We start from the raw sequence: 16,533 nt of genomic DNA on the forward strand, positions 1-16,533 counted from the left end.
GCGAATAAAGCAGTCAAAAGGTGAAAAATACTTCTTCTCATAATCGATAGTAATTGATATTTAGAATAGATAAAAATAAAAAACTAACCCCTTTAATAGGAAAACGTCATGGTTTTAATATTGTTAAAAATTAGTTTTACTTTTATTTTAAAGAATTGCTTCGTTTTTAATCGCCAATTGAATAAATAAATAAAACTAACACAGTAGCAGATGTTATGTTGCTTTTCTTTAACACTATGATTAACCAAATAGGAACGATTTTTTTATTTATCTACTACCACTTATCTAGCCTCAAAACTTAAAAAAAAAACAAAATAATGAGCAAAGACATTACTAATAAACAGCGTCAGTTCTTTATTCAAATTAAACTCGGATATGAAATGTGGATAAGAAGTCAGGCGCTCGTACGACCACATGCTCGAAGTCCATGAAGGACAGTCGCCCATCACCGTCCACGTCGGCTTCGTCCAACACACTGGCGACTATCTCCTCTCTCTCTTGCGGATGTAGCTCTCCCTTTGTCAGCAGTCTCGTCGCTTCAAGGAGATCGTCTCTGCCAATGTACATGTCGTCGTCTAAATCATATATGCGGAATGCGTACCTGTGGGAATGAGAAAGGAGTTTTTGTTTTCAGCCAGTACTTTTGTGTTATTGTACAGGATACTGCAGGTACTCTAGATTAAGTCCGTGTCAATTGGGGAGAATTGAAAGAAATGTGTAGGAATATAAACGAAGCAATGTCTTTTAAACGGAATAATTTTAGTCCATATGAGGACTGTAATACGGAAGTCTCATTAAGATAATTACGAGCACTTAAGTAATAACACACATGTAAATCCGATCATATCTGATCCGTTGTTATGAAATTCAACAACAGAATGTAATTTCAGGCGCCATTTTATTTCACCGCTTGCCACGAACAGAAAAGAAAAAGGTTGGGATTTGAAAATAGAATCACGTTCATTATTGAGAAAAAGTTTGAACTTGTTTCTTAACCTTAATCTCTGGATTGCGTGAGTTTTAAGTTATACAATGGAGGTTGAATTTTTTGCTTTTCATTATACTTCATTGCTTATTTTTTCCCTTGTTACATAATAATTGACGATTAAACTAATGATACGTTAAGAAGGTGAAGAATACTCAAGCTGGTGCCAAACTGAAACCTGTAATACAAAAAATACCATATCTACATTCTTTTGCCTCTATTCTGTTTCAAGGATATAGGTACCATTAGTTCTACCTATTTAGATAACATTGTTATTGTTGTAGTATATAGCGATAAGAAATATCGTTACAAGCGGAGTCGTGGGAAAAAAGGCCATACACCTACCTAACTCAAAAAAAATCCTGTGGCGTGTATCTAAACACAAAATATATTTTTTAAACACTTAGGTTAGGTGCAGCCAGGACAAAGAACGACCAGCCGCACCTCGTCTGCCTCACCCATTTCTCATCATTAACAAATTATATTATCTACGTTAAAGGAACTTGTATCACGAAGATAATTATCTAAAAGCTTTTTTATTTATGTCTATTTAAATTCTAGAAAATAAATATTTAATTTATGTTCATTAAAATGTTTTAGATAGACTCTATTATGAAGCTCTATATATGTACCTATAAATTAGTACAACCTACATTGCAAAATTAAAAAAAATAATTATAATGGTAGGTATACGCGTGTTAAGTCCTTTATTAGCCATTACTATCCTAACTTAGCGCAATGTCCTTATATTTTTCACTCTGGCTGGTTTTTTAAATTACAAACTGGTTGATACTGGCAATCGACAGTGTTTTTATTTTCTGTTGTACTCTTAAATAGGTACTTTTTTTACTCAAGGAGGTTGTATATCTCACCATGCCTTAATGTCTCTGGGAGCAGCCTCGCTGAACACTGACATCATGTCCAGGAAGTCTTCAAACGTCAGGTTTCCGGAGCCGTCATGTGAGAACACCTGGCATATGCGCCGCTTGAAAGGATTCTCCTGGAAACGTCAAAATATTACAACACTGTAATTGAAATTCAATACCACACATTAATGACTAGACTGTAAGTCAAGTGAGTCGGGGCCCTGAATGCCTACTGGTTCGATTGCCATTCTAGCCAATGGTAAATTTTCTTTGCCTAGAAGTAATTTACGTACATATGTATGTATTAGTATGTTTCTCCTGTTTTGTTCTCAAGCATTGTTTAATTTGAGGCTGAATAGTGTGAATGTTGCTTAAAGTTGAAAACAGTAATAGTTACGTTTGCGTTCACGATTGAAGTTAAAGTTTTTTGTGATTTGTATGTTAAAACGGACAGTCCAACAGATCTTAATTGCCAATTACAACGACTAACAATTATTTTGTTACTAATGTTTTTTTTTCAAACACAACAAACTTGTTTTGAAAAGTTTGTCGAGCTTCAGCAGGAAGGAAAATTTATCAAAGTTATTCTATACAAAGTTTAAAAGGCCTCGTATTAACTGTTCGGTGATTGCACAACCATCGCTACACAATTTCCTTTACTTTTAACTTTGTGTAACAGCGTTACGAACAGGAAAAGAAAATTGATTGCGAAATAAGAAATTATTGCTTAAACTTTTTCGCCAAATAAAAGGTCGAATTTTTTTAAAAAAGTTGTGTGAGCAGATGTTGAAATATTGAATTTACGACGTAATGCAAAACACGTTGTTGTGCTGGCTCTGCGGCACTATATACGATATTATATGCATGGGATGCAGGTCCGAATACAATAACTTAACGCACCAACTCCTTGGAACCCATTAGGGCCTGCTGAGCCCCGGGTTACCGAGACCCCGCTAGGTACTTAAGAACAAAGGATGTTGCATGTTACATGGGTGAGTTTTAGTCGGCAAAAGGTCTGACACTCCTTTCCGCTCAACCCACAGCAGGAGGAGTCATGTTCCTTCTTTATTATCTTCTGACACCTCATGTGAACTAATTCATCGTGAACAAAGCTTTAGTCAGCATATTGGAGTTTTAACATCGCCAATCAGTGAACAACTAGTAGCTGTTTGTGCATTGACTTATGCCCTAAGTCAAAGCGCAAACAGCAACCAGCGAAATGTATATACATGGTTGGTGATGTGTTGGTTTTGCCAAAAACTTTAACGATAAAGTAAGCACACGTAATGATATGCAGTAACTGTAGCCAACTCTATATTAAGTAATTAAAAACAAAATAGAAAAAAGATTTAATGTAATTGGATTCTTCGGACGTATGTTTCCAGCTAATGAGATATGAACAAGTGCACTAGTAAGTAATTACTCATATTACTTGGTATTTCACAACAAACTTCATATGAGCGCATTGGAACGTACGTAGGAAAGTTAAACTTTTACGTTTCCACTTTATTTCGTTATTAATGAAGTATCTTTCATTGCGGTATGATATATAAAATGTTACTGTATTTTCAAATTGAAAATATAAATATTATTTAGAAAACGCACTGAGTGTCTTCCTTCGTGGGAAAAACAGACAGAACTCTGTATCATCGCGTGTACTCTTTCACAAATACAGTAACACTTATTATTTGAAGCCTTTCAAACACCCGCTTAGGCGCATATGGTTTTTCAGCATTTTTATTTAAAAATAATCGAGAATATAAATAAAGTAAATATGATGTAAATAAATACGAGGAACTGTCCAACAATATTATTATTTCATAAATTAAAAGTTCAGAAGAGTTTACGATCGTAGAATTTTATTAACGTTTCAACACCGGCGAGAAAGTTATCCACGTGGAAGCTCTTGATAAAGGTATTTAATATTGAATACTGGTGAAGTTTTAAAATTAATAATTATAGCCTTACTTACAACTAGTTTAATGATACGACCCTTAGCCTGCCAAGTAAAAGTATATAAGTTCGAATCTGGACACGCATGACTATATTTTCGCATTCAAGTGAGATTTACATGAAATAAAAAATAATTATCTTGCTAAAAACGGAAAGCGGCAGCCAGACAAACGTTTCAAGGGTGTGTAAAGCCACGCGAAATGTCTACAGGTGGTTTCAACTCTGACACTCAATTTTACACAAATCGTACTTTAGAAAGCCTTACTTTGAGTTCTGGTAATTTCTCTATCTCCTCCACCGGCACCGCTATAGTGTGTGGTTGGTTCTCTGTCATGCGCTTAGGTACCAAAGCCGGGTTCACCTCTCTGAAGCGTTTGAACACCCTGTAAATGAGAGGTGATATATAAGATGATGGCATGAAAGATTTGTTTATAAAAACAAACATAATATAGGAACATAGAAGATAAATGCAGAAAGGCGAGTCATTTTCTCAAGGGATCCTAAACTGAACAACTTAAATATTTAAGTAACATCAATATACTATTTACTCGGTAATAAAAACGTGTTCAGGAAATTTCAGTCATATTTGGTGAAAGCAAATGCAAATTTTTCTTAAACTCTACGAAATAAGAAAAGCAAGGATTTGTGACAGATACGCCCAACCATATATTAAACATTGATGTTTTGTTTTTCTTTGTATCCTACGAGTATTTCGGTAAAAGCATGAAACCTTAATTTTCAAAGTTTTATATATTTCCCGAGTGCAACGAAAAACAATTTGATAAGAACGTAGGTACTAGAAAAGATTTCTCTTATAAACGAGATTTACTGATGTCTTCATCAAAACTGCTTTGATCGTCGAGTTATTAACATCTGTGCTTAAATCAACTATTAACTCAACGATTTTAAAAACAATTCTCATTATTCAAAATTAGAATGTCATTCTATAAAAAAAAGTACTGTCACTTAAAAGCAAAACAAAAGAGGCTAAGATTTATTTACTCACCCGGATTAGGATTAAGCCATTCAGTCTTAAAAAAAACAGCGAGACTTGGGTATATAATGAGACTTAAGTCCAAAACAGCCGGCTATATCCAAAAATAGATAAGCAGCTTAGAAGTGACGCACTATCTATTCGGTATCGATCCCGGCGTCTAACACGTGCAACTGATTTATTAATTAAACGACTTTCGCTTATTAAGTGGTTACTGCCACAAGTACTGGCTGACCTCGCAAATTACAAGGTCCTGAAAATCTATAAAATATATTAGAGAATTAGGGAACACCTAATTCTCTAATATATTTTATAGATTTCTTTCCTTAGAAGAAAATAAGAATATTAAAGCACGTCCTCATTATAGTTCCCAGTCTTCTAAGTAAGTTTGAGGTCAAAAGCCTACTTAATGATGGGAAAAAAGTTTATTTTTTACACGTGTACATGTACATACAACTATTGTCAAAATAAAAGTCTTTGACACTGCTGAGTCACACAGTTCATGAATAGGTAAAAATCGTATCCATTTGATGACAAAAGTTGAACTCTGAAAGGAATGTAGACTGAATTGCGAATTCGATGAATGTCATGTTTTCTAAAACATTACTTTAGCTGTCATCATCATTGAGTGATGACTAAGTAAGTGTATTATTTATGTTGTAAAATGTTTTTCTCCTTTGTAAAGCATTTCTAAGGTACAAAACTCTTTGTAGATTTTTTTATCTGTCTAGTCCATTTCATGTAAATTAGACATGGTCTAATGTCAATCAAATAAAAATTAAAGATAGAGTAGTAGTAGACTTATAATTACGACAAATTTCAAAAACAACTTTTCTGTTTTAGCTTTCCTCAAACTATTTCAGTGTTGGCGTCAAGTATCACCGAATGCAGACGAATACAGCATGCAGCGACTGCAAAGTCAAAATAATGACTCTCCACCATCAAAGATCTATTTTCAGGACCTTGTAATTTGCGAGGTCAGCCAGTACTTGTGGCAGTAACCACTTAATAAGCGAAAGTCGTTTAATTAATAAATCAGTTGCACGTGTTAGACGCCGGGATCGATACCGAATAGATAGTGCGTCACTTCTAAGCTGCTTATCTATTTTTGGATATAGCCGGCTGTTTTGGACTTAAGTCTTATTATATACCCAAGTCTCGCTGTTTTTTTTTAAGACTGAATGGCTTAATCCTAATCCGGGTGAGCAAATAAATCTTAGCCTCTTTTGTTTTGCTTTTAAGTGACAGTACATTTTTTTATAGAATGACATTCTAATTTTGAATAATGAGAATTGTTTTTAAAATCGTTGAGTAATGACAAATATCTTTTTAAATTAAATGTGAAAAGTAGAGTAGATGCGAGTGATTACAAACTTTTTGGTTAATTAATTAAATTATCATTTTATTAATGGAATAAACTCTTTGGAACGAATTAATTAACATTTCAGTTTTCAAATCCTTTAGATACTCTTGCAGGTTTATCTGTTTCTATAACCGTTTTATTTACTGTCGTTAGTGATGTGTATCCTTGTTATTTAATTATAACAACAATAACACATCCCACAGCGAGACTTTGGCACGACATTGACACGTATTGTCTATGTAGCACAAATTAATACTATTATACGAAATCGATACTTTTAATATAGCTTACGTTGACGAAGACCTTTCATGGTCAAGTTGTCTATGGTTTTGTCGCACTTTGTAACAAATCAGTGTAGGAAATCAATAAGTACTTGAGGTAGATTGTTATAAGGTGTTAAATTATATACAAAGAGTTACTAAAAAATTAGGCCTAAGGCTGAACCAAGAGGACGATTTTTAAATGTTTATAGGTAAGTAAGTACTGCTTCCAATTAAATAAAATGAAGTAATATTTTCTTCTATGAATAGGATTCCCTATGTATAAGAAAGGATAAATAGGCCCAACATTAAAATTAAATATTTTTTGTTGGCATCCATTCTGTAGATGCTAAAATTTCAATAAGGGTAAATAACATTTCTCAAATATTTTTACTGAAAATTGTATTAACTTAAAAACGCCATGCAGGTATCGAACCCAATATGGGTTAGATATTGTTGTTTAGTTCTAGTTGACAGCTATTTTTGACCTTGGTATTAAAATAAGTAGTAACATTAAAAGCCAATGTTTACATCATTCAATAAGGGAAATGTGATGTGCAACTCTATTTCTGTGGTGATCTACTACATATAATAAATATTCGAAATTAAATAAATAGTATAAATGATACATTCAAAAATTTAACCAATTCAGTTTTTCCTTCCATTTCTTACCTAAGTATTTCTTTCCTTGTAAAAAATGTACAGTCCTGTTTGGAAAAACAAATAAACAAACGTTTAAACTTCACTTCCACGCAAAAAGCTCTAAATTCAAATCGTTGTTTTACAATTCGAACACTAATCTTTTAAAAGCTCAAACTGTTGTCGAACTCTAACAAACCATACATACCGAACGTCAATAAAAAAAAAACAAACAAACATCACAAATTCCAAACACAAACTTTGCAAAAAACAACTTTTCAAACTCGGAACACAAACGAACCACAAGCGTTACCTGATAATCTTCTAGTTGCTGTTCTGTGAACGTCACAACTTTGTTCCCCATAACGGAAAAATTTCCACTCGCGGTAAACGTTAAAAAAATATCTGTAAAAAATCCTGTAAAAGGCCGGTAAAGCTGCCTGTTGCCGCGACAGCGACAAAACACTGGCTGTAAGCCACGGCTCGGATTAGGGTGTGACGGTGCAGAGTAGGCGGGCGGACAGAGGCTACATGTCAAGGACACGGCCATTCCTATGCGTGGCACAATAGTGCTCGTTTGTCTGTACTCTGCCTATTATTATTCGCAGTTAAATATATTGCTCGAGTTTGTGAACTAGTCAAAGCAGGTTTAATGTCAAGACGTAAGCCTAGAAAATACATGGAACCCATAGTTTTAGGTCGTCTTTCTTTTGTTTTCGATGATATATAATTTCGTCGATAGAATATTGCTTTTGTTACTGTTATGATACATGCAAGGTCAAGCTAGTTCTGATATTATCTTGTTCAATTGTGACTAGGACTAATAAATTGTGCAGATAGTAAGGTTAATTAGTTAGTTTTCAGTTGAAGTGACGTCATAGGATAGTATTGAACTAATTTGTTTTATTTATTATTATGGAGACGACTACTTCCAATTCGTATTTCTAAATTTAACCGTTCCTGTTATATTTTACGTTTAATAGACAACATACATCCTATTTCCAAAAACCTAACATTAGAAGGATTGCATGAGAAGTGATCAGTTCCAATCAGCCACCACGTTACGCCATGAAACACCCTGAAGGCAACATAGATTAAGTGATTGATTAGTTGACCTCAAACATTTTTAGGAAAATACAAAAAGTTTTTCATATCTATATCTATACTAATATATAAAGCTGAAGAGTTTGTTTGTTTGTTTGTTTGTTTGAACGCGCTAATCTCAGGATCTACTGGTTCGAATTGAAAAAATATTTTTGTGTTGAATAGACCATTAATTGAGGAAGGCTTTAGGCTATAAACCATCACGCTGCGACTAATAGGAGCGAAGATACAATGGAAAATGTGAAAAAAATAGGGCAGGTATAAATCATAACTTATATCTTCTACCCACGGGGACGAAGTCGCGGGCAACAGCTAGTTACTTTATATGTGAACATCGATATTACACAATACATACTTAGATAATACTGCGCCTTCAATAAACTTTCATCTTCTTTGTCCCGACGTAAACATCGCATGCCGTTCTTAATCAAATCATTGACATCCAATTATTTTTCCCTAGCCTCTGTTCATTGATTACTCTGTTGCGAATACAACAGAAGTTAGGCGGGCCGGCTATTAGTCGCCGCGCCCCGGCCTCGTCTGCCATGATGATGCTGATTGCTCTATTTTATATTCATTCGGATCATTATACACTTTGCCCCACTTATTGTTCTGTTTTAATTTGTGATAATAAATACATGATCTCAGAAAAAAACAAAGTATTTTTTTTATTGTATTTTCGTCTTTGACACCTGTGCTTGTGTGGTTTCTTTTTTTATTTTTTTCTGCGAATATGACTATTGTAAATTTAATATATTAATTTTATACTATGTGCTGCTAAAACTCAATAAATACTACGCAAAATACTTCTCAATAAAATGTAGAATATAAAAATAACTTGAGTATGTAAAAAAACCAACTGCTATTTTTTTTGACAGAATTTTCCGGTCATTTATTGTTTTCATTGAAATACGTAGTCACTGTAAAGTTTGTCCCATATGTAGGTAATGTAGCGTGTCTGTGGCCTGATTTCAATTGTTTGTTTTGTTTTAAAGTAGGTGAATGAAACCAGTAAATGTCAGCGTAAAGAGCGTTCAGTGTAAGTTAGAATCTAATGTAAGTTGATGTAAGATAGGACGATTGAGTTGTTTTCAGAATTAAAAGCGGGAGAATAAATAAATGTTTGTATAGACTATATACCCTGTGATCCATTATCCATTTACCTTTTTGGTTCGCCATTTCGCGTTTTTGATAATCTTTGGCTAAATAAAAATATATTATATCGCACTCTTATTTGATGATATTTAATGATAAAGTCAATTTAATTCAAAATAAAATAGTTTTAAAACACCTTCATTCAGAGTATGATATTAAAAAGAAATTCTTAAGGCTTAAGAAATAGTCTGCAAACGATTTATTTTGTACATATGATTTTTATTTAAAATTAATGTATTAAATGCCCAGTTAAGTTCGCTCGTTACCCAAACTTTGAAGAATCAATTATCATGAATCTTAGTTATAATTCACTACATTTTTTGGCCTACTTCTAAACAAATGCCTCTGAAAGTCTAGTTTTTCATGACCTATATTCGCTAAAACCGCAGTAAAATGTGTTCTTAAAAGCTGTGTCTAGCCTTGGTCCAGTAAACAAATATAATATGACTTTCACATACTTAACCATGTCATTAGGCTAACCTATTTGGGAAGAAAAATATAATTTGGCTTTCAAAAAACTACGTAAATAGGCATCTACTTGCTAAATATTTATTAGTTCAAGATCAAACGGCTTTCCAGAAAACGAGATATTACCTAAATATACTTTAACCTTTTTCCAACTTTTATTATTCAATACCATAAAGTTTGTTTTGTCCCTCACAAAACGAAAGAAGGTATATGCTTGAAGTTATTAACAATCTAAGGAGGTTTAATCAGGTGTCGGGAGTCGGAACGGTTTACTTGCTCGTATTTTAAGAGTTTGCCCGACTAGTTTCGGACCCAAACGGAGTCCTCGAACTATTTCACAAACCCGCCGCCTTGTCGGCTCGTGATTAAGGACTCCGATTGGGTCCCAAACCGTTGGAACAATCTGAATAACTACGCGTGAGAAAACCGTTGCAGCTTTTAATAAAGACAAAAAAAGGTTTTAATCAGGAGGACATCAAAAGATACTCATAGCGTAAAGTTCTTTATTTGAATGCCAGTCAGGAGCTATGACCAGCCCCCGCATTCATCGAGGCATTCCCTCTCTGTAGGGAAGTTGTTGTTGTTAGCCGTGACGTCACCGCCTCGCAGTGGGCCGACCATCTGATCTCGAAGCAGGACTTAGTGTGCCAGTTGTACACGTATCTAGAAATAATGAGGAGATTAATGCTTTATTTTTTTTTTCATTATTAAATCCTTACTGGTATTAAACAAAAAACATTCATTTTATAAACCCACCAAACTGTTATGACTGTTTGACGGCGGGAAAGTTGTTCAGTATTAAACGGGATGGCCCCAAAGAAGTTGTGGGACGAACTTATCTAAATATAGTGTGCTGTGACACTTTCGCAACTGTAGTAATTAATATTACATTAACACACATTACATGTGGTCCTCAGGCACGGTGGAATGATGACTTGCGCAAGACGGCTGGCAGGAGCTGAATGCGAGAATCGCCGAAATCGATCTCAGTGGCGTGTACTTGGAGAGGCCTGACGACATGTGGTCGTAGGTATGGGATTTTGGGTCATGCAGAAGTAAGATACTAAAGGGGGTTTTGCCTTATAGTGAGCCATCGTCGGCTGAAACGAGTACTACTAACTTCCTTTTGAATTGAAATGGCAATGAATACTTGAAAGACTTTTTGAATCAAGAAGATTATTGGAAAACAATAAATCAGAACACAAAAGAAAAGGACAAAGATTTTTTTAAATTTATATCATATACTTTTCAGAGAACTGTTGCTATAACACGACATCAACTGTTTTTTTGTTGCAATTTTTTTTGCTACAATAATTTAAAAACTTATTGCCATTAATTCGTTTCTCACTTTTGAAGCACATATCGATACCATTGTGAAAAAAGCCTATAAACTCCTAGGGTTTATAATGCGTCTTTCTAAGTGCTTTAAAAACGCCAAGACACTTAAAATTTTGTACTGCACCTTTGTAAGAAGTCAGCTGGAGTATGCATCACAGATATGGAACCCGCGTTACAATAAGTACATAGACCGCATTGAAAACATACAAAAACGATTCATTAAATTTCTTTGTTTTCATCAAAAGACTCCATACCATTCAAACGATTATGTCCGACTCTGTAAAAAATACCATCTTTTGCCACTCGTATACCGGCGTGAAATTGCTGACTGCCTATTTCTGTTAAAAATATTTAATAACAACATCGACAGCCCCGAGCTATTATCTAAATTTTATCTTAATGCACCAGGTAAACTACTTCGTTTCAATCCGCCCTTACGTGTAACTCATACCTATACGAATTATAGACAGAACAGTTATATTGTGCGCGTGAGTAAGCAGTTCAATATGATATGTAAGCAGCATGGTTTTGATCTTTTCTCAACGAGTGTGATATCAGCCAGAAGGTGTTTGAGCCTCAAATTTTTCGAATAATTTTCATAATTATAAATTCTTATTTTACTGTAAACAATTTTTTTTTTGGATTATCTAAATTATCCTTGTTAAAAAAATAGCACATTACTTACCTTTAATTTGACACGATGTATTAATGTGTGTTCAATGTAATTATATCAAAAATTTCATGGTGTGTGTTCACATAATCTTTAAGTTTTAGTCTATATCTATAAGTGAGGACTTGTAATTGGCTTTATGTTGTCTAGATATCTCAGTTTTGTCAAGTTTTTTATATAGCTGTAAGTCTTCCATAGTATAATAAATAAATAAATAAATAAATAAAAAAAATTAACTCGGGAAAGGTCATCTCGATTGTTAATTATAAAAATTACGCGAGAAGCCGAAGGTGGATCTCGATGGCATGGCCTATGTCCAGCTGTGGACGGATATATGTATACTACTCTACAAACATTATGTAGATCAGGGTAGTTGCTCAGCAATAAACAATTTCAAAAGCTGATATAACATTATAATACATGTATTATTTATGTATGTAGAGTAAATATAAAAACTCATTTTTAGAACCCTCACCTGAGCTCATGTGGCCATCTGTATCGAACGCTGTACTCTATAAGGCAGTGTTTTTCCTTTGGCGTTTCCTGGCAGAGTCTGTAGTCCACTGTAAAACCATTAAATTTATTATGACATAGCACGACACATCTACTTATCAAAGATACATTTACAGTAAGATGATGCAAATGATGTCATTTCTGTAGCGAGATATATGATACGAGATTGTATGCGATTGTATTGAACGTGAAGTGATGTAACCGTGCTCTCCTTTGCACGATGTTACTTTATCGGAATTGAGTGTTGTTCCTACCTACAATTATCCTCAGTTACTGCAAACGAAATCTTATCAATCCCGGTCGTTTCATAATTTTCCGTAATATACAGACAGATCGACAGAAGTAGATGAGGAGATAAGGGGTGTTTCCTTTTTTTACTTTTAATACGAGTTTCACAATAGCCTTGCTTGAATAAACGAATTATGATTTTATACGAAAAAAACTTAAATTGTCTCAGGTTTTTCTGTAAAAAATAAAATGCGTCTAAAATTACAACTTTTACAAAATAATCCACTATTTTAATTCATCACCTTTATTACAACACATTAAGGCTTATTTTCCACCTTTAGCCTACCAGTACCGTAATATCATAGCAAATGGAAGAAATATCTCAATTTCGCGGCTCACGTATGAGAGCCTCTAATATTTAGTGGCGGTTATTAGATAGAGTAATTAATTTATGGTACTGTGTAGTGCTCATAAATGTTAATGAGGCGGGGAACGATGATAGAATGCAATTTATGAAGGAACGAAATTACTCCGGCATGAGCGGAATAATGTTTTGATATTGGAAAGTAAATATGGCGTGTGAGTAAATCTGTTTTTTTTTATGCAGCTTAAAAGTTTTAACGGCTTATTTGCTTTTCGGTTTCTCCTTTAGATGTTATGATATAATTTTAACATGAATGATGTGTTTTAATTATTTTTTTAATCCTGAAATTATTCTTTCTGCGAAATTTTTTAATGCAAAAAAGGATGACTCGCTTACAACACTAAGAGAATAAAAAAATAAGTAAAGAATGAGTTTAAACTGAAAGGGTTTTGTTACGTATAAAAATAATAGTTTTATTTGACAAAAATAGATAGATTTATTGACAAAAATACACTTCACTTTCTCATGAAATAATATTAAATGCTGATTTTCTTATTTGTGTTTATGAGTCAGCATGACGTGAATGGAGTTCAAAGCTAGTTCAATAGATAAGGAAATGCAGAGAGGCATGAATAAGCTAGTTATAATCATTAGTCAGTTTGTTGAGTCAACGACTTAGGCTATGTGGAAAAATTGCTGTTCTAGTAGTTACCAACTCACTTTACAAATCGTGTTGGTAGATATCTATATAATTATAATGCTTAATGAAAGCGGTAACAAAAATAATTAAATGAAATATGAAGGACTCATCTCAGTAAAGTAAATTAATTCAAACTTGGAAAGAAAAAAATGATTATCATCTTTAAAATTGGAAGAAGTGAGTTCGAATTTTGAATTTAAATATGGAATGAACACCAACGATTAAGTGTGATCTATAGTTTGGCAGAAACGGACCAAAAATTTAAACTTGGAAGGAATATCAACCGTCAATTAGTTGATGTAAGAAGAGTAATGAATGAGTAACATTGATTAAAATTACGTATCTATTATACTTACGCGATTGTATTTGACATAGAGCTGATAAAGCCACAATGATACACACGACCTTCATTGTCACGATAAAAAGGTTATCAATTAATAATTATATTAATTCTCAAGTTGGTCTGCGTTTGTTTATATACAAGTGGCAAACAAAATTGTTATAAAATATGTGTTAGTGATCTACGTACTTGTAGGCTGGTTTTGTGGTGCGATGCATGAGATGTAGCGAAGTGATTGTGACGTCATCATTTATTTATTTTATTATCGACATGTATATTATTTATGTAGCGTGTGCCAAGTGTCTGTACTAGAAGAAAGAAGTTTACATTAATTATGAATGTTGTTTCGAAAAAGAAGGTCGGTAAACTATGAGTGTTTTTTAAGTAAAAAGTTGAAGAATTATCTTAAGTGCAACTTTTATACTTTGGACCACAAAAAAGTTCATCCACTTCTTCAAGATTGCATTTTGATATCATATTTTTTTGTATCAGATACGATTGATTAATTAGTGCCGATCGGATTTAAAACCAGTCCAACATATATTTTGTACATGTAAAATACTCGATACGATCTTAAATCACGTCTGGAAATTGAAATATATTGTTGAAAACATTTACCATATCATAAAAAACCTCATTGCCAAAAAGAGTTAACATTTTTATTAAACTACAGAAAAAAACATTTCGCGTATTCTTCGTGGCAGAAATTTGATGTAGCATTTCGAAATTAGAATAAATTACGGAATGTTTGTGGCAGAATTTAATTTAAATTTTATTAGCTGAACCTGGCTGGAGAGGAATCCATAATACAAAAACAGTAAAGAATTCCTTGGCGCTTAAAATAGATGTTAATAAAAAAAAACAATAATAAAAAGAAATGAATATTGTGATGATACATTATTTTCTCTAAGTAATTGCTACATTATCATGATGATAATAATAATTATGTACTTACGGTTATTTAAAGTTGCGGTTAGACTATCAAATAAGTTTCACAAACATTCAATTTACATGCACTAAGACAGCCAGCCTCGGAAAAAGCATTCATGGTTCACAGACATGCTTGTCCTACGCGGGAATCGAACCTGACACGACACTATCAGTCGTTTTGGTGTGGTGACCTCAACCACTCGGCTATCCGTGCCTTCAGTTGAGAAATACTGATTCTTAAATTTGTTATTTTAAACCCAAAGTTTGTCGAAGACTATCGAAGACCCTTTGTTACTAATAACAACATAGTTCAGTAGAAACTCCCAAAGTAATCAAAAGGATTCCATAGACAGTGTCCAGTTCGAACTGTTGGCCTGTTTACTTTACGAAGTACTTGCGGGATAGACTGTTGGAGGACCCATTACACTATCTTAGGTAACTTCACAGTATAAACAGATTTTGTATATCTAGATCCTTTCGAGGATTCTCTCTTTTGAGGTTAAAATAAAGAGTCTGGAAGCCAATACGTCTGTTAAAATCTATTAAAACAATAAATCTTTGTTGTTTTGTCAGAATTCCAAAACACTATTAAATACGTATTTTCATTTTATCACATCGTTAAAAATATTATGAAGATTAAAAGCATTCAGGCTGATGAAATGTATGGTAGTAGAGGTTAGTAACATCACTTGCCAGTAAAAAGTGTACTTTTAAGTGACGTTATACGTGATTTTAAATCACCGTTTCCATTTTTGGCTTACAGGATAAAAGAAAAATATGTTGCCAATGTTTTCTGGAAATCGGCTGACCGACTAAACAGTTTTCTTTTGTCAAAAACACTATTTCTTGGAGTACTACCTGTGGTGTCTATTGGAGGTGGCTTTTATCACAAATTTTGTTTTAGACACAAGAACGAAAGCTCTCTTAGTTCAGTAATTTGCTGCAGAATATAAACATAACGGTAACTGCTCTACAATCTGTGTCTACAATATAATTTGTTGTGCAAACTTACATGATTAAAAATTATATACACGAAATTCATCGATGTTGGCATTGATGATGCAATGTAATCTTTTTCTACAATACTGAAATCAAAATTTTCATCATCCTCTCATATAAAGCCCACTGCTTCTAGATTCCAGATAATGTCATCTGAAATTGAAACTTAAAATTAAATTTCTTCTACCACAAATCCACCTGGAAACCAATTAAGCTAAGTTCTGAAAGTGATTCAATACAGATGTTACTTGCAAGCACTTCCACCCTCTAATTAAACTTTAGTTTTCATTCCATTAAACTTATAATTGTGCAACCTCCTTTCAAACATCCGTCTATTGTTATAAAAGAGGTTTTAGTTTACAAAGACTCTTTGTTTCCTAGATATTACTAGTTCCTCATTAGTATTGTCTGCGAGTAAATCTCGGCTTTAGTTATTAAAGTATTGTGATATTTTATTTGAATGAACTTTTTTGTTTGGTTTTAATTAGCTGCCTGTTATTTTTCCTGGCATTCACCAAGTTGTGTTGGGCAGTAACAGATATTGTATTATGCAGCCTTACTCCGGATTCCTGCTTGTAATTGTTTTACGTTTTCTGCATGCACCTTAAACATGCATTTTCCAGTAACTAAGTAAAGTGGTCAGAAAAATTGTGTTTGGTGACTT

The 16,533-nt window shown here is 33.5% G+C and overlaps 1 protein-coding gene and 1 long non-coding RNA gene across 2 annotated transcripts; both read right to left on the bottom strand.

Annotated features, from left to right (window-relative positions):
• Positions 1-341: 341 nt before the first annotated feature.
• On the bottom strand, positions 342-7,965 carry LOC113507234 (calcium and integrin-binding family member 3). The gene is made up of 5 exons (XM_026890106.1): positions 7,374-7,965; positions 7,094-7,128; positions 4,070-4,187; positions 1,858-1,985; positions 342-601 (listed from the first exon to the last, which is right to left on the bottom strand). Exons 1-5 carry the CDS (start codon positions 7,608-7,610, stop codon positions 364-366), a joined length of 756 nt encoding a protein of 251 aa, XP_026745907.1. The 5' UTR covers positions 7,611-7,965; the 3' UTR covers positions 342-363.
• Positions 7,966-10,376: 2,411 nt separating this feature from the next.
• Positions 10,377-14,172, bottom strand: LOC113507233. Its single transcript, XR_003401820.1, has 3 exons — positions 13,957-14,172; positions 12,271-12,358; positions 10,377-10,450 (listed from the first exon to the last, which is right to left on the bottom strand). It is a non-coding gene; the product is annotated as an uncharacterized LOC113507233 (long non-coding RNA).
• Positions 14,173-16,533: the final 2,361 nt, after the last annotated feature.

The sequence above is a fragment of the Trichoplusia ni genome, unplaced genomic scaffold (genome assembly GCF_003590095.1).
Source record: "Trichoplusia ni isolate ovarian cell line Hi5 unplaced genomic scaffold, tn1 tig00001141, whole genome shotgun sequence".
In the NCBI taxonomy this organism is placed as follows: domain Eukaryota; kingdom Metazoa; phylum Arthropoda; class Insecta; order Lepidoptera; family Noctuidae; genus Trichoplusia; species Trichoplusia ni.